Here is a 21633-nt window from a genome sequence, read left to right as displayed (position 1 = left end):
GGCCTTCATATATAGAATGATAATTTATTTGTAACCCACTGGACAATATTTACAGATAGTGGAGTAATACAAAAAAAGATGAAAAAATGCATGCATATAAATAAGTGCATGCATACATCTTAGTTCATAGAGGTATTTGCTTATTCTCCTAAAATTTCTTTTAACTCCGGAAAAAGAAAAACTCGGAAAAAAGGCTACGATATCTTTGAAAACGATAGAGAGCAAGAGTAATATACCACTTTTTGGAAGTATATAACCTAACCTGAATTGATCGATTTTTGAAGATTAATTTCACTGAACTTGAGTCACTTTAGAAAGGGCTAAGCAACAAGGCATATCGAAAATATTCATATTCTTTCGCATCTGGTGAATTAACCCAATTCATGATTTTTTTTTTCTGACATTTTAAATTGAAAAAAAGTTTTTCCAAGTCATTATTTGTTTGGTAGCTCTCATATAGAGAATAATGATTTATTTGTAACCCGCTGCACAATATGTATAAATAGTGGAGTAACACACACAAAAAAGGAAAAAAACATACATATATATTCATATAAATTAACACATGCACGCACATATATCTGCATACAGGAATGTATAAACACACCCACAAAAAAAAGAATAACAAACAACCACAAAAACAGTCGTATAACAATATTAAATAAATAAAAAAAAAAACAGCTGATGCAAATCAAAACAGTCGTATAAGCGGACGAAAAGGACCTAACTGCAGACCTCTTCATTTAACTTGGAATCATTCAACTTATTATGCTAGGTCAATATATCAGTTGCGGTAAACATCCGAATAATCAATCTTACGGTTTTTATACCAACGAGGTATTTACAAAAATGGGTACTTCCTATTTATAGCGACCACACTTTGTTCTTGATCTGTAATGAAACCGGTTTTCTGTGTCCACTCGAAGATAATCAGCTTAGCCTCAGCAAGATAAACGGTAAGTATCCAGGTATATTTTAACTAAATATTTAATATATAGAGTTGGTTAGGTTAGGTATTTGATACAGTGCGTTTTGAGCTGCCTGCTTTCTATAATTCTCTGTTGTATTTTCCATAATTTTGTCACTAAAGTATTATATTTTCGTCATATTTTGGTATATTTCATTAGGATTAACCTAACTTCACTTCTTTGGTGTGGTCGCTATAACACGTAATAACCTCAAAATGGGAATACAATGCTAGAATTTCCTGCATTTCATTGAATAGTTTCTTCTCATTTAAAGTTATAACTTCGCTTTTGCTCTGGATATGTTGGATATGTTTTGCTCAGGTACGATTAACCTGACTATCTTGAAAAGGCTCTAAATCAGTGAATAACTGAAAACTTTAAATTAAAAAAATTGAAACCTGGAAGTAAAGAGTGATTTGGAAACTTAAAACCAACAGGGTTATGGGTTATTTGTGTTTGTTTTAAGTATGGCGTTTTAAGGACTTTTTAAGGATTAATCTTTTTAAGGACTAAATTTGTTTTAGGCATGAAAATAAGAGAATAACGCAGGACAACCAAACAAACGATTAAAATCAACAGTCATTGAAAATAAAGAAAAATACAAATATAGAAATAAAGAAAAATAATACAAGAAAAATACAAAATACAAATAGAGCTTTGCTAAGTTTGGTGATTTAACAATGTCCAACTTTCCAGCATAAACGTTATGATTCACCGATTAGAATGAAGGTTTTTTTTAAAGTTATTTAAGCTTTGAACAGCAGTTGTCCTAAACATGAATTTTGCCAATGAGCCCTCCCATAAAAAAGATTTTGCCTGACTCGTAAAAACTTAACACTGGCCGTATGTAGATTTACGGAGTATACGGCTGTATCTCTATTTTCTGGAGAAAGATGCATAGATGCGATTTTACTACTTTTTTTCTTCTTTTTTGTAACGTGGTGTCACAATAAACCGGGGTTCGCGGATTATCAAGATTAGCGTATTAATTCCGGTAGAAATTCAAAGTTCTAGTGCCCCCTTTTAAGTGGTATGAGATGAAACTCCAGTGGAGGGTCAAAAGTTGCCATTTTGTCCTATTGACATCAATTTTAAAACTTGTTGGCATAGATCTAAAATACCAGTGAATAAGATTTTTGGGATAGTTATCAGCCTGATACTATTGACATCTACTTTAATAGCGTCTTACTTGTACTGTTTATATTGGTACGTGGCGGTGCATTCGTCCGTTAACAAATCGATAAGCCATAATAATGAGCTGTACGTATTATACGGCCGTATAATGGAGTTATAGATTCCGTAACGCTGTGAGAAAAATTTAGTTCAATCCTACTTTTTTGGGTTGTAATAAAAGAAAATAAATCAATACTGTTATATGTTTTTCAAAACATTTTTTTGTCAGGTCGATTGTCCTCTTCTGCAGTACGAGTTTGACGGTGGAATTAGTTGAAAATATGTTTTATCTACGAGTGTGACTATAACTTAGCTCGAGCATAAAATGAAATTCAACTGGGTTTTTTAAAGACACGTCAATAACACTGATCTCAAGATAAAGGGTTTAAAATCTCCCTCACCTGACTGTTAAGTTGTGCAATTCTGTTTAATTATTGACATTTATTGGTTAATACAGTTATTTAAAGCTACGTTAAGTAATATGCGCAGTTGTGATAAAGGCAACATTGCGTAATAGTAAACATACTAATGTTGTTTGTATTTTTTTTGTCTTCCCTAGTATAAAATTGGCAATTCAATTGAGTAATTTCGGTTTTAGTTGATAATCCGACTGTAAATATTGATTTTCGTTGACAATCTCATAACCGGATTACTATTTAGATTCTCGAATCAACTGTATCAAACAGTTCGTTTTAACGAACTGTAAGTAAGGAGTGACCCGGCTCAATGGTAACCGAAAGTCTAAAAAACGGAATTTTGATACCAATAGATAAATCAAAAGAATCAGATTTTAATTCTGATTTCAAATATATAAGTTTTATGAAGTTTAATCTTACCCATCAAAAGTTACGCGCCTTAGAAAATTTGGCTTATTTTAGAAAAAAGGGGAAAAGACCCTTTAAAAGTCATAGAACATTATTGAAAATCACACCATCATATTCAGCGTATCAGAGAATTCTACTGTTGAAGTTTTAAGCTCCTATTTACAAAAATGTGGAATTTTGAATTTTTTGCCAGAAGAAAGATCACGGATGCGTGTTTATTTGTTTGTTTGTTTTTTCTTTTCCCCAGGGGTAATCGTATTGACCCGGTGGTCCTAGAATATCGTAGGAGGGCTCATTGGAACGGAAATTAAAAGTTCTAGTGCCCTTTTTAAGGGACCGAAAAAAATGGAGGGCAACTAGGCCCCCTCCCACGCTCATTTTTTTCCCAAAGTCACCCAATTAAAATTTTGAGATAGTCATTTTGTTCAGCATAGTCGAAAATCTAATAAATATGTCTTTTAGGATGACTTAATCCCCCACAGTTCCCAGGGGAAGGGCTGCAAGTTATGAACTTTGCCCATTGCTTACATATTGTATTGGTTATTTATTGTTTAACAAAATTAGAGTTGTGAGAAAGTCAAACTTTAGCGTAAAGAGCGAGGCCTTGAGAAGGGGACAGCCCCTTTCATATGCGGAATAATTTCTGTTCGTTTTAAGTTTTAATGTCGCTCCTTACTTTCAGTTTAAAAAACTTGTTTTTTTTTTTATTTTGTACAAGAAATGATTACCAATTTGGATTGTCAAATTACGCAGAAAAAAAAAGTTTGTTTCCATTGGACGGAGAATTAGTCTTTTTAAAAATCCCGGAAAAAGTGTTATTTTATAATTCTATAAATAAAGAAATAAAGTTTGACATTGTCTGGAGATATTGTAAATACAGCATCGTACAAATACATTATAAACCATTATAAAGTTATTAAATATAATAAACGGACGAAAACCCTAAAGAAAAGAATATTCATTAGGGTCAAGCAGAAAAATTACTAAATGGTATTAATCCCCACAAGGGCTCTATGGCCTGTTAAGGAGGGGGACACACGTGCTATTTAAAAACTGACTAAAAAAAGGATTTTAAGATGACTTGTTGAGAACAAAGAGACTCGAATATCTACTAGACAAAACTAAAAGAAGCCAAACTATTTATACCTCCAAGCAGATTCTGGCCTCAGGCATCATGTTCCATACAATCAAGGCCGTACCCAGGATTTCTTTTTGTCGGAGGAGGTTTTACTCAAAGATTTTTTTCAGGGAGGGGAGGAGGGCTTACACAAAAAACCTCAAGAAACGCATACAAAATTCGTTTAAATCAATTTTTGTTACGTTTTTACGAGTCAAACAAACATTTTGGAGGGGGTTCAAACCCTCCTAACCCCCCCTCTGGATACGGCCTTGCATACAATAAAGCATGCCGCTATAGAACTGAAACCTGACCTCGCAAATTGATTGAAATGAACTTCGTAAACACTTTATAAAAGAATCCATATTTTATGGTCAGAACAACAATGAGGGAAAGAGCGGTGCAGGGCTCCCACGCCGTTATCAAATTCAATAAGGTTCTTCGTTAAATTGCGCTCTGTAAAGTTTGTCCCGCTCACACGAGAATTTCATGTTTTAGATTTTACAGCTATTTTTCATGCAAATATCTTAAATAGTCAGACATGGAGCTGAGAAAACCGTCTTCTTAAGCACTTTTTGCCCTTGTAATAAGTACGGCTTATATAATTTTTTTTTTTTTTTTTTTTACAACACAAAATATTTCAACAAGTAAACACTATCATATATGTAGACACTTATTTGTGTATGGTTTATTCGAATTTTTCCACAAGTCTTCTGCTATTGGCTGAACCTCGTGGGTTTTTACTAACTCTATGGACAGCTTTATTAACTTTATTGACACTGTGAGTGTCCTGCATAAGAAACATGCGCATACGTATAATCTTTTCCGTAACCTTTTCTATTTAGGATATGTGCCCCTAAAACCACACCCCGGAGAATGTTTTGTATTTTACGTTTAATGTTTTATACTCAAAAAAGCTGGATATATGGTGTAAGTATTTTAGAACCACAGAGGAAACTGGCTATAGAGATTTGGGGGGGGGGGAATTTGCTGAAAACGCCTGTAAATTTTGCACATAGAATTGAAAACTTTTTATAAGAAAACACTCATTTTCATATTGTGAAAATTTAGCATCACCAATGCGCAACGGACGTCCGTTTGAATCAACGCTGAAGGATCAGGCTGTCAACCTTAGGAAGCGAAGCGAGCAAACGGTAAGCAAAAAAAAAATCCAGAAATGACCAAATGTCAGTGTAAAGCGATGAATTGTGAAGGATGAAGGTCTGAGCGCCTCCCTGTCGAAACGAGAGCCGATTTTCCGACCTTAGCGAGTTAAAGGGGCCGACAGAAACCCTTTGAACGGGGTGTTGCTACCCAGCAGGTCCACGGAGTGGGTCCCTTTGGCTAACTTATGTTTAAAAGCCCTTATGAGGGTCGAAGGCTCGAACTGCCAACTATGGCTGTTGAGACAAGCAGATAGAGGAGAGAAAAATATCTTTTGAGGGTGGAAGGTCTGAGCTAAGTAAGGTCTTGTCTGCTTTTCTCTAAGGCCTTAGTGACGTCCGATTGAAGGAAGGCAATTTGGAACTTTTGAAGGCCCGAACAAAGCGAATGCACGTTCGCAAATGCCCCAGACCCTCCCCCTTCTTTGCAACCCCTGTGGGGAATCAAGGGCTATTTTAAAAAGTTGAAGGCCCAAGCTGTGGGCCGTAGCGAGTGGGTGGAGATGATAAAATAGTTAACAAAGTCGACTTTCTGCTATCGAAGAGATCTACGGACCGGGCTTTTCAGCTACTATAGTGTTTGATTGAAATAGTAAAATAAGCAAAAATCAAGAACTCGAAGGCTTCTAAGACAACAGTCCCGAGCAAGGCCGTGCCCAGAGGGGGGGGGGTTTGAACCCCTCCCGAAATGTTTTTTGACTCGTAAAAACGTAACAAAAATGGATATAAACAAATTTTGTATGCGTTTTTTTAGTTTTTTTTTGTAACCCCCCCCCCCCGCCGAAAAAAATCTTTGAGTAAAACCCCCTCCGAAAAAAAATCCTGGGTACGGCCGTGGTCCCGATCCTAAGCTACTTCAAACGATAAATGTTTGTTACCGTCAACGCATTAGTGCAAATATGTGGGCTATCTGAAAAAAACATAAAGAAAGAAAACGATCAAAAATGGGGTTTTTATGGCCAAACGAGAATACTGATTTTTTTTTTTCATTATCTCGTTTAGCCTTAAAACACCCATTTTTGATCGTTTTCTTTCTTTATATAATGGCAGGCCAATGTGGTGTAAGAAATTATGTTCCTCTGAAAAAACATACCAATTTGACTTAGCTTAGAATTCAGTATCTAAATAACGTACACCATTAGAGGCCTATAATCCCTCAAATATTGTGGTATAAAAATGTAGATAAGATTTGAAAAATTCCAGCCTATAAGTGCTGTGGATAAGAATCCTAAAAGTTTGTCCAAAGGACACCCCTAGAAAACTTGAAAAGTTCTAGCCAATAAGTGTGTCATTAGAAAGTTTAGACCCGCCCCTTTAAAAAAAACTCTTGATATCCTCCGTAAAATTGTAGCTGTGTATACGAATATGTTCCCAACCATAATCAATTTTAACTTATTTTCAGTCAAGATAGTTTTTTTTTTTAATAAAAAAGCGTTTTTGTATATATCAAAAACGATATATAAAAAATAACTACTTTATATGATATATTAAAAGACATTACTTTAATCAGTAATAAGTGTTTTTAATTCTATTTGAGAAACTAGTTTTACGCAAAATTGGCCAGATACACATTTTTATTACAGCTATTTGCATCGGAAAATTTCACCTAGAAAACCACAGCACTCATCAATTACGTGAAACAAGCATGCTCCAGATCCACTTTTTCCTATTGCATAATGTTCACGAAAAATTGGCGTGGGATTTGCAAGATTGATGAATGTTCAAAAAATAATTTGAGCTTTGAGTGAATGAACTATAAAATAACACGTGCGGGGGATCCAAGTAAAAACGTGCGAGGAAACCTGTAAATTGAGTGAAGAATATGTAATCCAGGCTTATTTAAACTTTTGGTGCTCCTGCATTATTCAGAGCACATTCGAGAAGTGAAGTTAGGTTAATCATATTGAATATACCAAATATTCTTAAAATATATCAATTTAGTTTATATTATAATATGATTTGGGCTATGTATTTGCATGTTAGGGGGAGTATGGAGGTAAAGTAGCCTAACCTACCCTTACCCCCACTCCCCTAATGTGCAAATATTTAGCCCATATTATACAAGTCCAATCCATTCTGTCACCCGTTATCTGTCTTTGTGGCTATGAAACCGGTTTTCATAGATCTTACATTCAGCAAACTTTTCGAGAGGTGTTCTGAATAGTACAGGAATGTCAAACTTTCTTCCTGCATAATGAAAGATTTGGTACTTACGTGTTATAGCGACCACGGCAAAGAAGTGAGGTTAGATAAAACATAAAATCGCGAAGAAAACGAGGACAATTAACAGCTAGTGAAAAAATTGAAAAAGGTATGCGAATATTTCGGTCAAGACCTCCGCTTCACCGTCCTCAGTGCAGAATAAAACTAATAAAAATTTAAAAAACCAAACCTTAAAATAAAAACACAAAACTAAAATTGGACGACCCTTTCTCAGTAACGGTGGAAGGGTAACTCACCGTTACTGAGAAAGGGTCGTCCAATTTTAGTTTCGTGTTTTTATTTTAAGGTATGGTTTTTTATATTATTATTAGTTTTCAAAACAATCAATTTTACGAAAGTTTCTGGCTAGTATGGTGGTATAGGAGTGTACACAAAACTATAGGAGAGGACACCAAGTGTGCCAGGCAGTTTCACCATGCTTGGCGCAATTCCACCATGCGTCATCTGGTGTATGGGATTTCTGAAAGGGGGCGCCTGCTCACAATTATTCTTTAAAATGCTATAAGGTTCAGTGCTTTCTGTCAATATAAATTTCATATCTTAGGCTTGATAATTAGACGCAAAGGTAGCATAACTTCTAAACTTATTATTTGTGGGTTCAATGCTTCCTGTAAGACTAGAATTTTTCATGTTTCAAGCTGTACAAGCTTTAGAATTGCGCCGCTATAAAAGTGAAAATGCGCCGAGAGTCATTTTTGTAGTGAAAATGCACCGATTGAACGATTCCCCCTCCCCCCCCCCAAACAAAAAAAAACGCGCCGATTTGAAAAATTCAACGCGCAACCGCCTAAAATGCACCCAAATGGCGCAAATATACCCCATCTGGCAACTCTGGGATATAACAGACGAAGAAGTTTCCATACAAAATAGCAAAAACTAGTTCACCTTCTAACCAAGCCGCTAGGTGAAAAAAAATCAAAGGAGAAATTACACTTTTCCCCTTTTAATAGGTTGCTTTCCTGCGTGAATACAAACTTGGCGACAATCATTTAAACTCATCCAAGAAGTGGGCGAACAATAAATGATTATAGCTTGTTACGAAACAAGCTAATATACAGGGGGTATAAGCAACAGAGAATAAAAGACGGGGCCCAAACCTTAAAAAACAAATCTAAAGATACTAGCGCGGAAGGATATTTCCAAGTCTTAAACTATAAGTTTGGAAATGCACAAAATATCCTACGTATTAAAACGAACATTTTTCGTTCTTGTGAAGGGGGAAAAACTGGGAGATTCCGCCGTTTTTTCTGTCTCTCTAAGAAAGTTCTCGGCTGCTCACCACACTTAAACTGCAAATACGTCTCTGCGCCTTTTCTAGAAAGAGAAGGCACAGAGGCGTCCAATAACTTTTTATTTGCCCGATAAAATAAATTTGATAAAAATCGAAATTCAAAAAATCAATAGGAAAACTGAACAGCATCTCTGACAAATAGGCATATACACAGGGGGCCTTTGCGCCTTCTCCCCAACACAAAACAAACACATATTTTTTTCGATTTTTTTTTTTTGCAATTTACTATCTTTTATTTAACATCCTGATTTTTCATTTTAAAAATGTTCTAAAATCTGAATTGCTGCCCCCCCCCGAGAAAATTTGTTACATCTTCGTGTTGGTGTATGTGCCTCTGCTCCCCCTTCAAAGGAAGTCTGCATCCTCCATGATGAGGGCGGTATGTTGCCTGACGCAAAGTTAGCTTTCAAGTTTACCCAAAAATGCAAACATAGGCCAACTGTACAGAAAATAATAGGAAATTATAGAGCAAATCGCAAAATCTGGAGAATTTAAAGCAATATCCACACCAGTCTAAAGCCCCCGTCCTTTCCCAGTTAAGTGTCCGCCTCCGTGTGAACATACAACTTTATGTTCTTTTCTAAAGCCGATATTGTCAGGTGACACATTGGTTCATTTATGTTTCTTCATTATGATTGAACAGGCAAAATACAGGGCTATATCCAGAAGGGCTACCGGATTTGCCCCCCCCCCCCCGAAAAAAATGATCGGTTCGTAAATAACTAACAAAAATGTATACAAAGTGGTTTTGATGCGTTTTGTAATTTTTTGTACCCCCTCCCTCTGAACAAAATTTTAATAAGGTTTTGGGCACACTTTCTTTGACAATCTCGAAATGCTTACGATATATAATTTATTAAATTCTCCATGAATAAGCTTTAAGACCCCACTGGCTAGACATCATGGACAATAAAAGAAATTACGGAAAGAAATTGAAATTATCATAGAAAAGAAATCTAATTTTAACCAGTGAAATGGTACGATTCTTTGAGTGCATTTTCATATAATTCACCTATTTATTAGTTATTCAAATCCATTTCAACTCTACCCGGATATGTCAAACCCCCTCTAAAAAAAAACTAATTTTCTCAGTGGTATCAATGAAGGGAGATTAATTTTGCCTCCTAGATCTTTTTCCCCCTTTAGATTTTGAAAAACATCTCTTTTTGGGTATTTTCAGTGAAAAATGCTGTTTTAGTATTATCACTAAAAAAAAACTGGAAAAAAGCAGTTAATTTACCCTCTGGATTTAAAAAATACAGTTTACCCCCTCCCTGCATTTTCGTGGTTTGATACTACTGCCTACACCCGTGTTCATGATTAAGTCTTATGAAAAACCGGGAAAATTGGTCTCTTTTGACCACTGATGTTTCTGGATTACCCTAGGCGACAGCCTGAGCTACGTCGTTGGCAAATACATCGCGAGTGAGGGAAATCATCTTCGGAACCTATGCAAATCCATTACTTATGAACAGTTTGAAATTAGTCCACTGTGGTAAACAATGCCTATAACAACAAGTAATCTAAAGGTTGAGACAAAGGATTTCGATAAAGCTCAGATAGATGAAGTAATTAATGGTAGGTTTAAATTCAAACTTGGGTAAATTTGTATCATATTATTGAGTTATGAATAAAGTGAATATTCAATTCAAACTTTTTATTTCCTCCGAATACGAAGAGTAAAAAAAATAGTAACCGCTAATCAACAGGCCGTAAAATTCTTTTAAACTAAACACCAAACTGGCCATAAAGATCAGATTGGCTTCCCTATAAATGTGATAATGAGGTATTTTTCAACAATATTTAAAAACTGGAGTATCTATTGGAGAGAGGAGTTGCCTCCTGTATCCCCCTCCCCCTTGATTAAGTTTTTTTTTCAATTTGGAATTTTCAATGAAACATATCTTTATTTGTGTTTTCAAAAAAGACAGAAAAAAGAAATGAAAAACATACTTTCCCCCCTAGATTTTAGAAATACAACCTATCCCTTTCTCTATTCTACTACCATCCCTACTGCTAAGCTACTACTTTCAATGTTGTTCTTGCTAGATCTAATTAACTAGTGTACTCATGTCCAGATAGTCCAGACTGGCCACACCAAACTGGCCATAAAGATCAGATTAGCTTCCCTATAAATGTGATAATGAAGGACAACATTTAAAAACTGGAGTATCTATTGGAGAGAGGAGTTGCCTCCTGTATCCCCCTCCCCCTTGATTAAGTTTTTTTTCAATTTGGAATTTTCAATGAAACATGTCTTTATTTGTGTTTTCAAAAAAGACAGAAAAAAGGGTAAAATTCTACTTTAGCTACTTTTGGCTGTCTTGGGAAGGGGTTAGGTTAGGAAAATGAGACTTTCAGGGATGGGTCTACAGGCTAAAGTATGTTCCGGGAAGGTATTTTGAAGTACCTACCTCCACTCCTTCTCCCTCTAGAGGGTCATGAAATTTGCCTATAAGACAGGTCTATACACATTGAAATTTTGACAAAACAAAATTTTACCTTAATTTTCAGTTATCAGTTTCTTTTTCTCTGGCTTTAGCTCTGAAAATGCAATTTCAGTTATTTGAGCAGAATATTAAGACATATAAATAGTTTATTTCCAAAATTTAGGAAATGTATTTGCATATCTTTAAAACCTTATAAATTGGGATTTGATGCTAATACTTTCAATGTTGTTCTTGCTAGATCTAATTAATAAATTAATTTTTCTCATAAGTTTCGTTTCAGAGAAATTCAATTCAATTGAAACTTTTTATTTCCTCCGAATACGAAGAGTAAAAAAAATAAATAAAGATAATAACCGCTAATCAACAGGCCATAAAATTATTTTAACCTATATAACAACAAGTACGCAAAGGCCTTCAATCAAAATCACCACACAAATTAACACTTCATTCAATAGATAATAAATTAACACTTCACAAGTTAACACTTCCTTCAATAATTAAAAAAAAATAAATAAAATTAATTAAGCTTCGTGCGCAGCTCTATATAAATTATGAGAAAAACAAGGTAATTTGGATAAAAATCTCTTTTGCTTTTTCTCCAAAACATCAAAAGGGTTTTTTATTTTAGTCTATATGTATTCACTAAAAAAGTATTTGATTCAGATTTAGAAAAGCGGCAAAGGAAAGTATTGAATTCAGATATACCACTCGATGTCTTTTTTTATGCTCTTTACGAATATAATAATCATTTTTTTCGGAAATGAATTTTACCCCCCACCCCTATTTATACAATTCAGGGTATATATTTGCACATTAGGGGAGTGGAGGGAAAGTTTAAACTTACCTCTCATTTACATCAGAAAAAATATACCCCCACCCCCCTAATGTGCAAAGATTACCCTGATTTGTATAAATAGGGGTGGGGGTAAAATTCATTTCCGACAAAAATGATTATTATATTCGTAAAGAGCATAAAAAAAAGGCATCGAGTGGTATATTCACTTTATTCGTAACTCAATAATATCGTTTGGTAAAAATTTACCCAAACTTGTTCTAATCCTTTATTAACCTTGGGTAAAAGATACATTTTCTGATTAACTCACTAACGAGATAGCCATGGGTGCCAACTGGGGGGGGGGCATGCCCCCCTGGCAATCTGGGAGTATAAAGTAATTATAAGGAAAGGAAAGAGAGCAGAATAGGGAAAACCACGGAAAGATGTGCGTTGTCCCATTGCTGGCTACCTGCCAATAGATTTTGACCCTTAATAAGGAAAATATAAGTTCTAATTTGTGACTGAGTGACCCTTTTCTTTTTTTCTACAAACTTTTTTCTACATGATTTGGTTGGAGCAAAAAAAAATCAAATTCTTCATAGTAATGAATGGTAAGTAAATATCGATCCTTTTCAATAACGAAAGTATAACAGCCGAACTAGGCTATGGATGACATTCAATTAAAGAATCAGCTTTTTATGATGATCTTAAATATGTATTTGTTTATTAGTTATTAGTGCAGTTATTGGTAGACAACAAAGCAAGGGCTTATCCAGGGTTTTTTTTAGGGGGGGGGCAAAATAGGTTGATCTGATAAACTTGCTTTAGAAGCAAGTTTAATTAACGCATACTTGCGTTAATTAAGTAAATTAAACTACTTAAGACTACGTCAGGGGGGCGCGCGGCCCCCTCACCCCCTGGATCCGCCACTGCAAGAAAGTTTGTATAATTATAAAAAACACGAGGGAGAAAAATTAATAAGAGGTAATTTCGGTAAAAAATATGCCATCAAGTTTTCCTTGCATTGCCAGAGTAGCCTACCCATGAGCTGATATATGAAGCCACTTTAATCAGAAATGTTTCCCCTGAACGGAATGCTGGGAATTTCTGTATTTTCTCCCTGAACGGATCTTTGTGTTTTATTATCATTTATTTAATTTTTTTCCTGAAGATTGTATTTATCTAGTTGTCACTTTAAAAAAGATTAAATTTTTTAGTTATGAAGCATAAAGGTTTCAAATATATTGGTTTTTGGTATTCAAAATTAAATTCAAAATATTACTTTGTTATTGCTTAATATTTTACATTGAACAAACTACTTTTATAATGCGATACTTTTTGTAAACACTGAGTCTAAAGGCATTAAATATTTTGGTGTTTTTACAGTTATGAAATTAAAAATGTCAAATATATTGGTTTTTGGTATTCAAAATCAAATGGAAAATATTGAATTAAAAATGGCATTCAAAATTAAATTGAAAATGTTGAATGAAAAATTTTTATTTGATATTCTTAATTTTAGTTTTAATATTTTACTTTGAACAAACTACTTTGATAATGGGTTACTTTTTATAAACACTGAGTGTAAAGGTATTAAATATTTTGGTGTTTGATAACCAAGTTATTATTAAATTATTACAAAATATCCGCCCAACGCTTCGGCATTGCTGGACAGAACTAAATACTGGGAGTTTATATCTTAGTTTTGTAAGTAGGCTATTGTTTTGTGTATTTTTTGTAATTGCTTACTTTTTCCATTTTGATATATTTTTACTTTAATTGACATACTTTTTCAATTGTCTTTAGAAAAATGTTTGCCTTTAAGCTTCATTAAAAAAACACGTTTTTTCAACTGGAAGTAAGGAGCAACATTAAGACTTAAACCGAACAGAAACTGTTACGCATGTGAGGGGGTTTGCCCCCCCCCCTGCTCAACCAGGGTTGGATCCAGGATTTCTTTTAGGGGGGGGGCAAAATAGGTTGATTCGATAAAGTTTCGTTAGGATCAAGTTTAATTAACGCAAACGTGCGTTAATTAAGTAAATTACACAACTTTAGACAACGCTAGGGGGCGCCCCCTCGGCCCCCCTGGATCCTAAACGACCATTGTGTTTCAGGAGTCGTTTTTAAAGAATTCGGACAAAATTTAAGGTTTAGTGTAAAGAGCGTTTTGAGGAGGGGGCAACCCCCTTTATATACGTAATAATTTCTGTTCGTTTTAAGTTTTAATGATGTTCCTTACTTTCAGTTGAAAAAACTTAAATGCGAAATTCCACATTTTGAAGATTGAAGCTTGAAGCCTCTACGGTAGGGTTCTCTGGTATAATGAATCTAATAAAAGAATTTTCAATAAGATCGCTTACTTTTTTGGAGGTGTTTCCTCTTTTTCCAAAAATCAGGCAAATTTCCTCAGATTTTTGGTTTTGTGTGACAATAAACTGAAAGAATTTGATATATTTAGAATCAGCATAAAAAGCCGATACTGCCGGTTTAGCAATTGTCATGAGCATGGGCGCCCATAAGGGGACAAGAGGGGACGCCAGCCCCCTCTTGCCTGAATGATGCTGCCTTATTTTTATATTTTTGTTTTGAGATTTCTATTATATACCATTAAAAGTGCCAATTAGAGCAGGTAAGGCCCCCCCTGGAATTCAGCTTATGGGCGCCCATGGTTATGAGAATTGCATTTTTAGTTTTGGTGAATATTCGTCCAAGTCACTTTTTACTTCCAGTTTTTTATCACAAACTATTTAATAAGATGCTCTTGTGACAAAATATTTTTGAATATGTTCATTTTATTTAGTTGAATAGGACGAAGAAAAGAAAGAGGGTTAATCTGGCAGCTGGATAGTAGCCTAAGTTTAAATTTTGTTTTCCTTTCGCTATTCTATTTTTTTTAATGTCTGAATATATAAGGGGTTTAAGTTCGAGGGAGAGAATTGTCCTGTTATGAAAGAGATACATTTTAAATTGCCGTTATAAAATCAAAACGTGGAATCTATGCAGGCAGGATGATTTTTGAGTATCTCTACTCCTTCTATAAACTATTCTAAAGCGTAGGAAATTACGTAGACATGTCTACATCTGTTATAATCTATGGAAGCAATACAAATTTATCCCTTTGCCTGGAATCCTTGCGGTTTAAAATTTGGCGCCTGCCCCCTCCCCCGGAAAATTTTTTGTCGGTGCTCTTGGAGATAGCTAAAAATACACATTTCATTAGAATCAGAATTTCATCCTGAATCCAAATATAATATTTATTTCCGTTGGGATGAACCCCCCCCCCCCTGAATGTCTAAATATATACCCTCAATTACATGTAGTATATGCATTGAGGTTGAGTTTATATTGAGTATGTTTGTTTGCTATGTTTGTTTATTTAATTTCTGTTCGTTTTGGGTTTCATTTATTCTTTAATAGTAATTTCTGGGTGTTTTCAGTTTGAGTTATTGTAGGTTTCTATTTCTTCTGACCTTATGTTTAATATGGCATTTACTTTTCATAAAAAAACTTCTTCTGAAAGTTTTTCTAAATTAATTCAGAAAAATAATATCATTAAAACAATAATGTCACTATTGAAACTACATAATTTAGGTCTCATCATAATAAAATATCAACCAAATACTTATTTTTTATAAAATTATACATAGCTCAGTGGTGGTTCTAGGCCGGGGCACGGGAGTCTTCTGCCCCCACCCCATTTTCCTGACATCTGACAGCAAATTTCTTCAGTTGTAATCATTCCTTCCGCTAAGTGCGACCGTTGGAATCGCTTGTCACAACTCGTTCTCTGCCATTCGCCCGTTAAGCATGACTGACAGAATTGCTTGTCACGGCTCGCTCTTTACTCAACTCCAGCTAAAAAAAAAAGCCAATAATATTTTTCTGTCTGTACTAAATATACGTTTTAAAGAGATTCGAAGATTTTATAATCTTAATTTTGCAGATGAGAATATGGGCAGTGTAAACGTACTTGGGTAAAGTAACTTAAAATAAAATTGTTTAGAATGTCCAAACCAAAAATAATGACACTCTCACTCATATAGCTTCATGATAATATAATTCGTAACATTGAATTCAGGACGGTCATATTGCATTCTTAATTATATTTAAACAATCTAGGGCCATTACATAAATAATTAATAAATTATCATGAGCCAAAAGAGATGTAACATTTCTAAAATCATAGTTTTAGTAGGACAGAAATGCGGACACCAAGGGACTATGCTCGGGCTCTCTAATGATACATACTTAAATTCTTGCATGACTCTGATCACTAAAGTTTTCAGTATTAAAAAAAATATTATTGTTCTAATTAAACGAACCTTGTGTTTCAGGAGTCGTTCTAAAAGATTGGGACAAAATTCAAACTTTAACGTAAAGAGAGAGGTGTTGAGGAGGAGCAACCCCCCTCATACACGTAATAATTTCTGTTCCTTTTAAGTTTTAATGTTGCTCCTTACTTTCAGATGAAAAAATTGTTTTGTTTTTTTATTTAATTTCTGATCGTTCTTTAAATAATACTAAGAAATTTGGCTCCACCTTCACGGAAATATTCCTTCCCCCTATGGATATATTCTCTAGATAATTCAATCCTGGTGAAAATTTGTCCCGTAAAATTACCCTTAACATCTCCATGCGTAAAATTGAGTCGGCAAAGAGAATGCAAGACATAAGAAGAATTTTGTATAGGAATTCTGACTAATTATCCCAGAGTAAAATTTCCCCTGAAAAATTCGCCCCCCTGGAAACTTTCACTCCCCGTGGAAAATTCTCCCTGCGGAAAATACCCCTAGCAGAAAATTCCCCCCTCCTCGAAAAATGTATGTATACTTCCCAATAACAAATAGGCTACTATATGTGAACAATGCGCACGTTTTATAACTTAGACCTTTCCCCAGGACCGTGGGGGGAGTGTTCAAGATGTCTTAAAAGGCATAGCTATTCTGCCTTTCTACTATGCTGAACAAAATGGCCATCTCAAAATTTGGTCGGACGATTTTGAAAAAAATGGGTGTAGAAGGAGGTCTAATTGCCCTCTAATATTTCTGGTCACTTCAGAAGGGCATTAGAACTTTAAATTTCCGTTTCAACGAGCCCTCTCCCGATATTTTAGGACCACGGTGTCGATACGATCATCCCTGGGAAAAGAAAAACAAAAACAAACAAATAAACACGCATCCTTGATCTTTCTTCTAGCAAAAAAATACAAAATTCCCCATTTTTGCATATAGGAGCTAGAACCTTTGACAGTAGCATTCTCTCATATGCAGAATCTGATGGTGCGATTTTCATTAAGATTATTTGATTTCTAGGGGATGTTTTACCCCTTTTTTGAAAATCAGGCAAATTTTCTCAGGCTCGTAGCCTTTGAATGGTAACACTAAACTTAATACAACTTATATATTTGGAATCAGCACAATAAACCAATCTTTTTTTATATTTTGATATTGGTATCAAAATTCTTTTTTTTTTAGTTTTGGTTACTATTGATGCGCATCGCACCTTACTCACAGTTTGTTAGCACGAACTGTTTGACTAAAACTTAAATTCACGTGCTTTTCTCGTAGCAAATGTCTATAATGTCTTCATATGAAAGCTTTGAAGCCACATCATTTTCTATGCAGATTATACTAAAGTTTGTCAACCGCTGCTTGGCCGTCCTTTTTCTAAGATAATTTTTCATTAACATTAATTTGATGAAGCTTCTCTCATTAGAAGGAACGGATACGTGCATACTTAAATACATCTTCAAGGCTAACGTTGGTGCGTTCCCAAGCTGAAAAATTAGGGTTAAAATTGTTATTTGATCGTATCAAAAGCTTGCTTATGAGTCGGCGCTCCAACGAACTAGTGCCCTTGTCAGGCACTTCCCCTTCTCTCCCTTAGATCCATCCCTGGTGCAGTCTATTTACCATGAAGTATCCCCTGTCCCTTTTTTGCCCTGTTATCGGCTCTACTAACATAAAATTTGAATTCTGCTTTCTTCCCCCTCCGTCAACACTCCCTGAAATTTCCGATTCGATCCCCCATCCCTGAGATGACCATCCCTAATTAGCTGTATTGATAGCCTGGGCATACATAATGTCTTTCAATTCACCTTTCTACTTCACTGATGAAAGAAAGTCCCACATGGGTTCATAGTGCAGTTTTTTTCGTAGATCAGGGACCAAAATCCCCCTTCCCCTTTCGTCCCTTTTAAAAGTACAAAATTTAAGTCTTTGTCATCCCATACTCCCTGAAAGTTTCGACTCAAAGCCTGATCTGTTTTCGAGATATCACTGATATGTTATTTTGATAAACTGGTCTCACACAGTGATAGTTTCATTCGATCTACCAGGTGACTTCACCGTGCATATATTCTAATGTCTGTGGGGCTCCTAGCGTTTAGAAAAACGTTCAGAAGAATCCACGAACAAAGTATCATCCCTCCCTCTTCCGCCTTTCTCCAACCCAGAATTTGATATCAACTTCGGCTCCAACTCAGAGAAAATTTGGACTCGACCCTCCATATATACTGCAGACTACGTTATTTTGATAACCTGGTTACATATACTGTCATTCGATTTGCCTCGCAACTTGAATGTGAATACAGTTCTCTAATTCTCATAAACTCTAATAGTACAAATAATTTTAGGCAGATTAGAGATATGATCAATTTTATCCCCTACATCCCCTACCTCTCACTACAAAAATTGAAGTCCCATGGCCCCCTCATCCCCCATTGAAATTTTATACTTGATTTTACCGGCCGGAACTGAGACACAGCATATATGCCATTTTGATAACCTGGATACATAACATATCTTGATTTATCTCTTCCTTCTCCCCCAAATCAGAATTTTCGGTCATCTTGGCCCATAAACACTGCCTGAAAATTTAAACTTGATCCTCCAAACCAGTCCCGAGATATTGCACAGAACGGATTTTAAATATTGGGTGGACACAACGTTTTTTGATTTGCTTAGTTACGCGTGTCGTTTCAGGAGTCTAGCCTTTGGAAACTCTGGGAAATTTTGATCTGACCGACGATCCCTAAGAGTTACAAACCAATCGGAAAATCGAGGGCAACCATGCCCACCTTTTCTACTAAAACCTGTCTGAAATATAGATGATTCACAAAACTTAGGCCATTGCCCCAGGGGCTTCGGAGATATTGTTGACCCTAAGTACATACCTTTTGGCTTTTTTGAATAGAATAGCTGTCTCAAAATTTTGATCCGATACCCTGGTTGGTTACGGAGGTACTTGTCTAGAATCCGGTAGTCACGCGAGAAGTGACGTTTCGTTAATGCTAATGAAATAAAACAAAACAGGATGGAAATATAATAGTTCAGTAACGAATTTGGGATACATATTTGCACATTAGGGGGCGAGGGGTAAAGCCTATCATATATTAAATACGTAACCTAACCCAACCTAGGTACCTTTTAGTCCCCCTAAACCCCAAAAAACTGAAGTTTAAATCTTTCTCACGGATTGAGCAACACCTCACAAGGCAGAGGAAACCTGTTTTTCATGTAGCACCTCGGTCTTTCTCGCGATGACTACCGGATTCTAGACAAGTACCGTTACGGGGCCCCGGGGCTAAAAAAAACACATGTGGGAATTGCCCTCTAGTCACTGTCGATCCTTAAAAAGGAAACTAGAACTTTCAGTTTCTGATCGAATAAGCCCCCTCTCAGGTTTCTAAAACCCCGCCTTCGTTACAGAATGGTTAGAAAAAAAATATGCATATTTGGGGCACATGGCTCTTTACTATGCCAACGCTATCCCGCTGTCAATGATAAAATCTATTTGTGAACAGTGGATAATATCTTTGTAATTTAGGATCCCTGCCCCTGGGGTTGTTTCATATCCGGAGGCATATTTATCAGACTTTTTGACTCCTAACAAGAAATTTTTCGGAAATTTCAGTCTGGGCTGCTCGGGAAAAGGCTCAATACTGGGGAGGGGGGCTGGTTGTCCCCTTATTACTCTGTTTCTTTAAACGCTCTCTAACTTTGAATATCAATTTGAATAGGTCTGCTTTCAAATGACTGCTTCCAGAAGCCGACTGAGAAAAAAATATAAGACGTTTCGCTCTTTACCTAGTCAGCATTAGCTTGTTGATTCTGACTGCGCACTTGTCGTATTTAATGATTCATTAACTCCAAAACATAAATTATTTTTGAACATTCCTTCATTCGTGGAAATCTCCACGCGAATGGGTCATGAACATTGGATTATGTAATAGGGAAAATGCTAATTTAGAATATTATACTTGAGACACGTAATTATATCCAGTAGTTGTTATCTAGGTAAAATCCATAAAAGCCAAGAAACTTACTGACATAATATCCGGCTTGGCTGGTTTTGAGCAAAAATATACTATATTAAAATGAGCTAAATTAGAAATTTTTGTCCCACGATCCAGAGAAGCTGAGGGGGTTTGAACACCGCCGAAATGCTTGTCCGGCTCTAAATTTGTTAAAAAATGCATGTAAATTTTTTTTTGATGTTTTAAATTTTGTGTACCCCCCCCGAACAAAAATCCTGGTTATGGCCTTGCCTACGAAATAAATTTTAGAAGAACTTTCCTCGAATGGCTTTGAAATGAAATTTAATCTTTAAGAAACATAATAATTTGTTTTGTTCTAAAACGTTGAAGATAATATTAGGCTAGGCCAGCTGTAATTCAATAATGTGGCTGCTATTCTTCAAACTACTACTTTTTTTAATAGCATTCTATTTAAGTAAAATCCAACATAAGTTTAAATTTTTATTTTTTTTTATTTCGCAACGATTTTTTCTTCTTGAAAACGGTGGTTAAATCAAGAACTTGTGGAAAATACCAGGGTCATTTCACGGAAATAAGGGGGAAGAGGCACAAATGTATTTTTTAAAGTTTAGGCGGGGGAGGGGGACAATTTTTAATTTTTTTTCAATGAAAGTGCCATTAAGCCATTTTGCAATGAACAGACAAAAGTTTTTTTCATAATCTAGGAGAGGAGAAAAAATATTGGGGGGGGGGGGTAACGTCCCACAATTGGAGGCATTGCTGGGAAGATCTAATCGTCCACTGGAATAAAAAAAAATTAATGAGGAAATTTAAAATGTATAGGGTGATCCTTGGTAATTTGTCACTAACCTCATTGTAACCCAGGCTGTAGTAAATTCGATGCCGATCGCGACTACTAGAATTTTAGTATTTTTCACTTCAACTATTATTTTCAAAGTTGGAATCCAATTCCTTTAAATCTTGTTGATGTCACTCTGATACCGAGTCCAGACTTAAGGTTCATATCGTATCATGTATGTCAAGGTATGTGTCAAGGATAAGAGTCATTCTGACAGAGTAAATATCCAGGTGACGTGACAATCCCGAAGTAGATCCTATATATCAGATGTAGTGGTGCTAGGACTTTTTCATCTTTTCTTTAGCAATAAATTATGAAATTCTCCTTCTCCCCAGTCCTGATTGTTGCAGTCTTCCAAATGAGTTGGTCACTTGGAGGGGCTGTGGATTTATTTAGGGAGATGGCGAAGCTTCACAGTACGACGCGTTGTTTTGACTAAAATTTTATATTCTCCGTGAGAGGTCGTTAGATCAGTAAGAGAGGTGGGAGAGGTCACTGGCTAAAATTTATTTTCTGTGTAACATTGCTGG

At 35.5% G+C, this 21633-nt stretch overlaps 1 protein-coding gene across 2 annotated transcripts in view; it reads left to right on the top strand.

Moving 5' to 3' along the window:
• The first annotated feature begins 10200 nt into the window (after positions 1-10200).
• The window catches only part of LOC148939870 (beta-keto L-gulonate decarboxylase-like), a 38553-nt gene continuing 27120 nt past the window's right edge, over positions 10201-21633 (top strand). For both annotated transcript variants that reach the window (XM_089106373.1, XM_089106374.1), the window contains exon 1: positions 10201-10337. In XM_089106373.1, the coding sequence (XP_088962499.1) occupies positions 10262-10337 (76 nt within the window). In that variant the 5' untranslated portion in view covers positions 10201-10261. The remainder of the gene's footprint in view (positions 10338-21633) is intronic.

Source organism: Artemia sp. Qi Xiang Cuo, chromosome 20, assembly GCF_049724085.1.
Source record: "Artemia sp. Qi Xiang Cuo chromosome 20, ASM4972408v1, whole genome shotgun sequence".
Classification (NCBI taxonomy): domain Eukaryota; kingdom Metazoa; phylum Arthropoda; class Branchiopoda; order Anostraca; family Artemiidae; genus Artemia; species Artemia sp. Qi Xiang Cuo.
The sequence above is the reverse complement of the archived record's forward strand: the minus strand, read 5'-3'. Positions and strand labels throughout refer to the sequence as shown.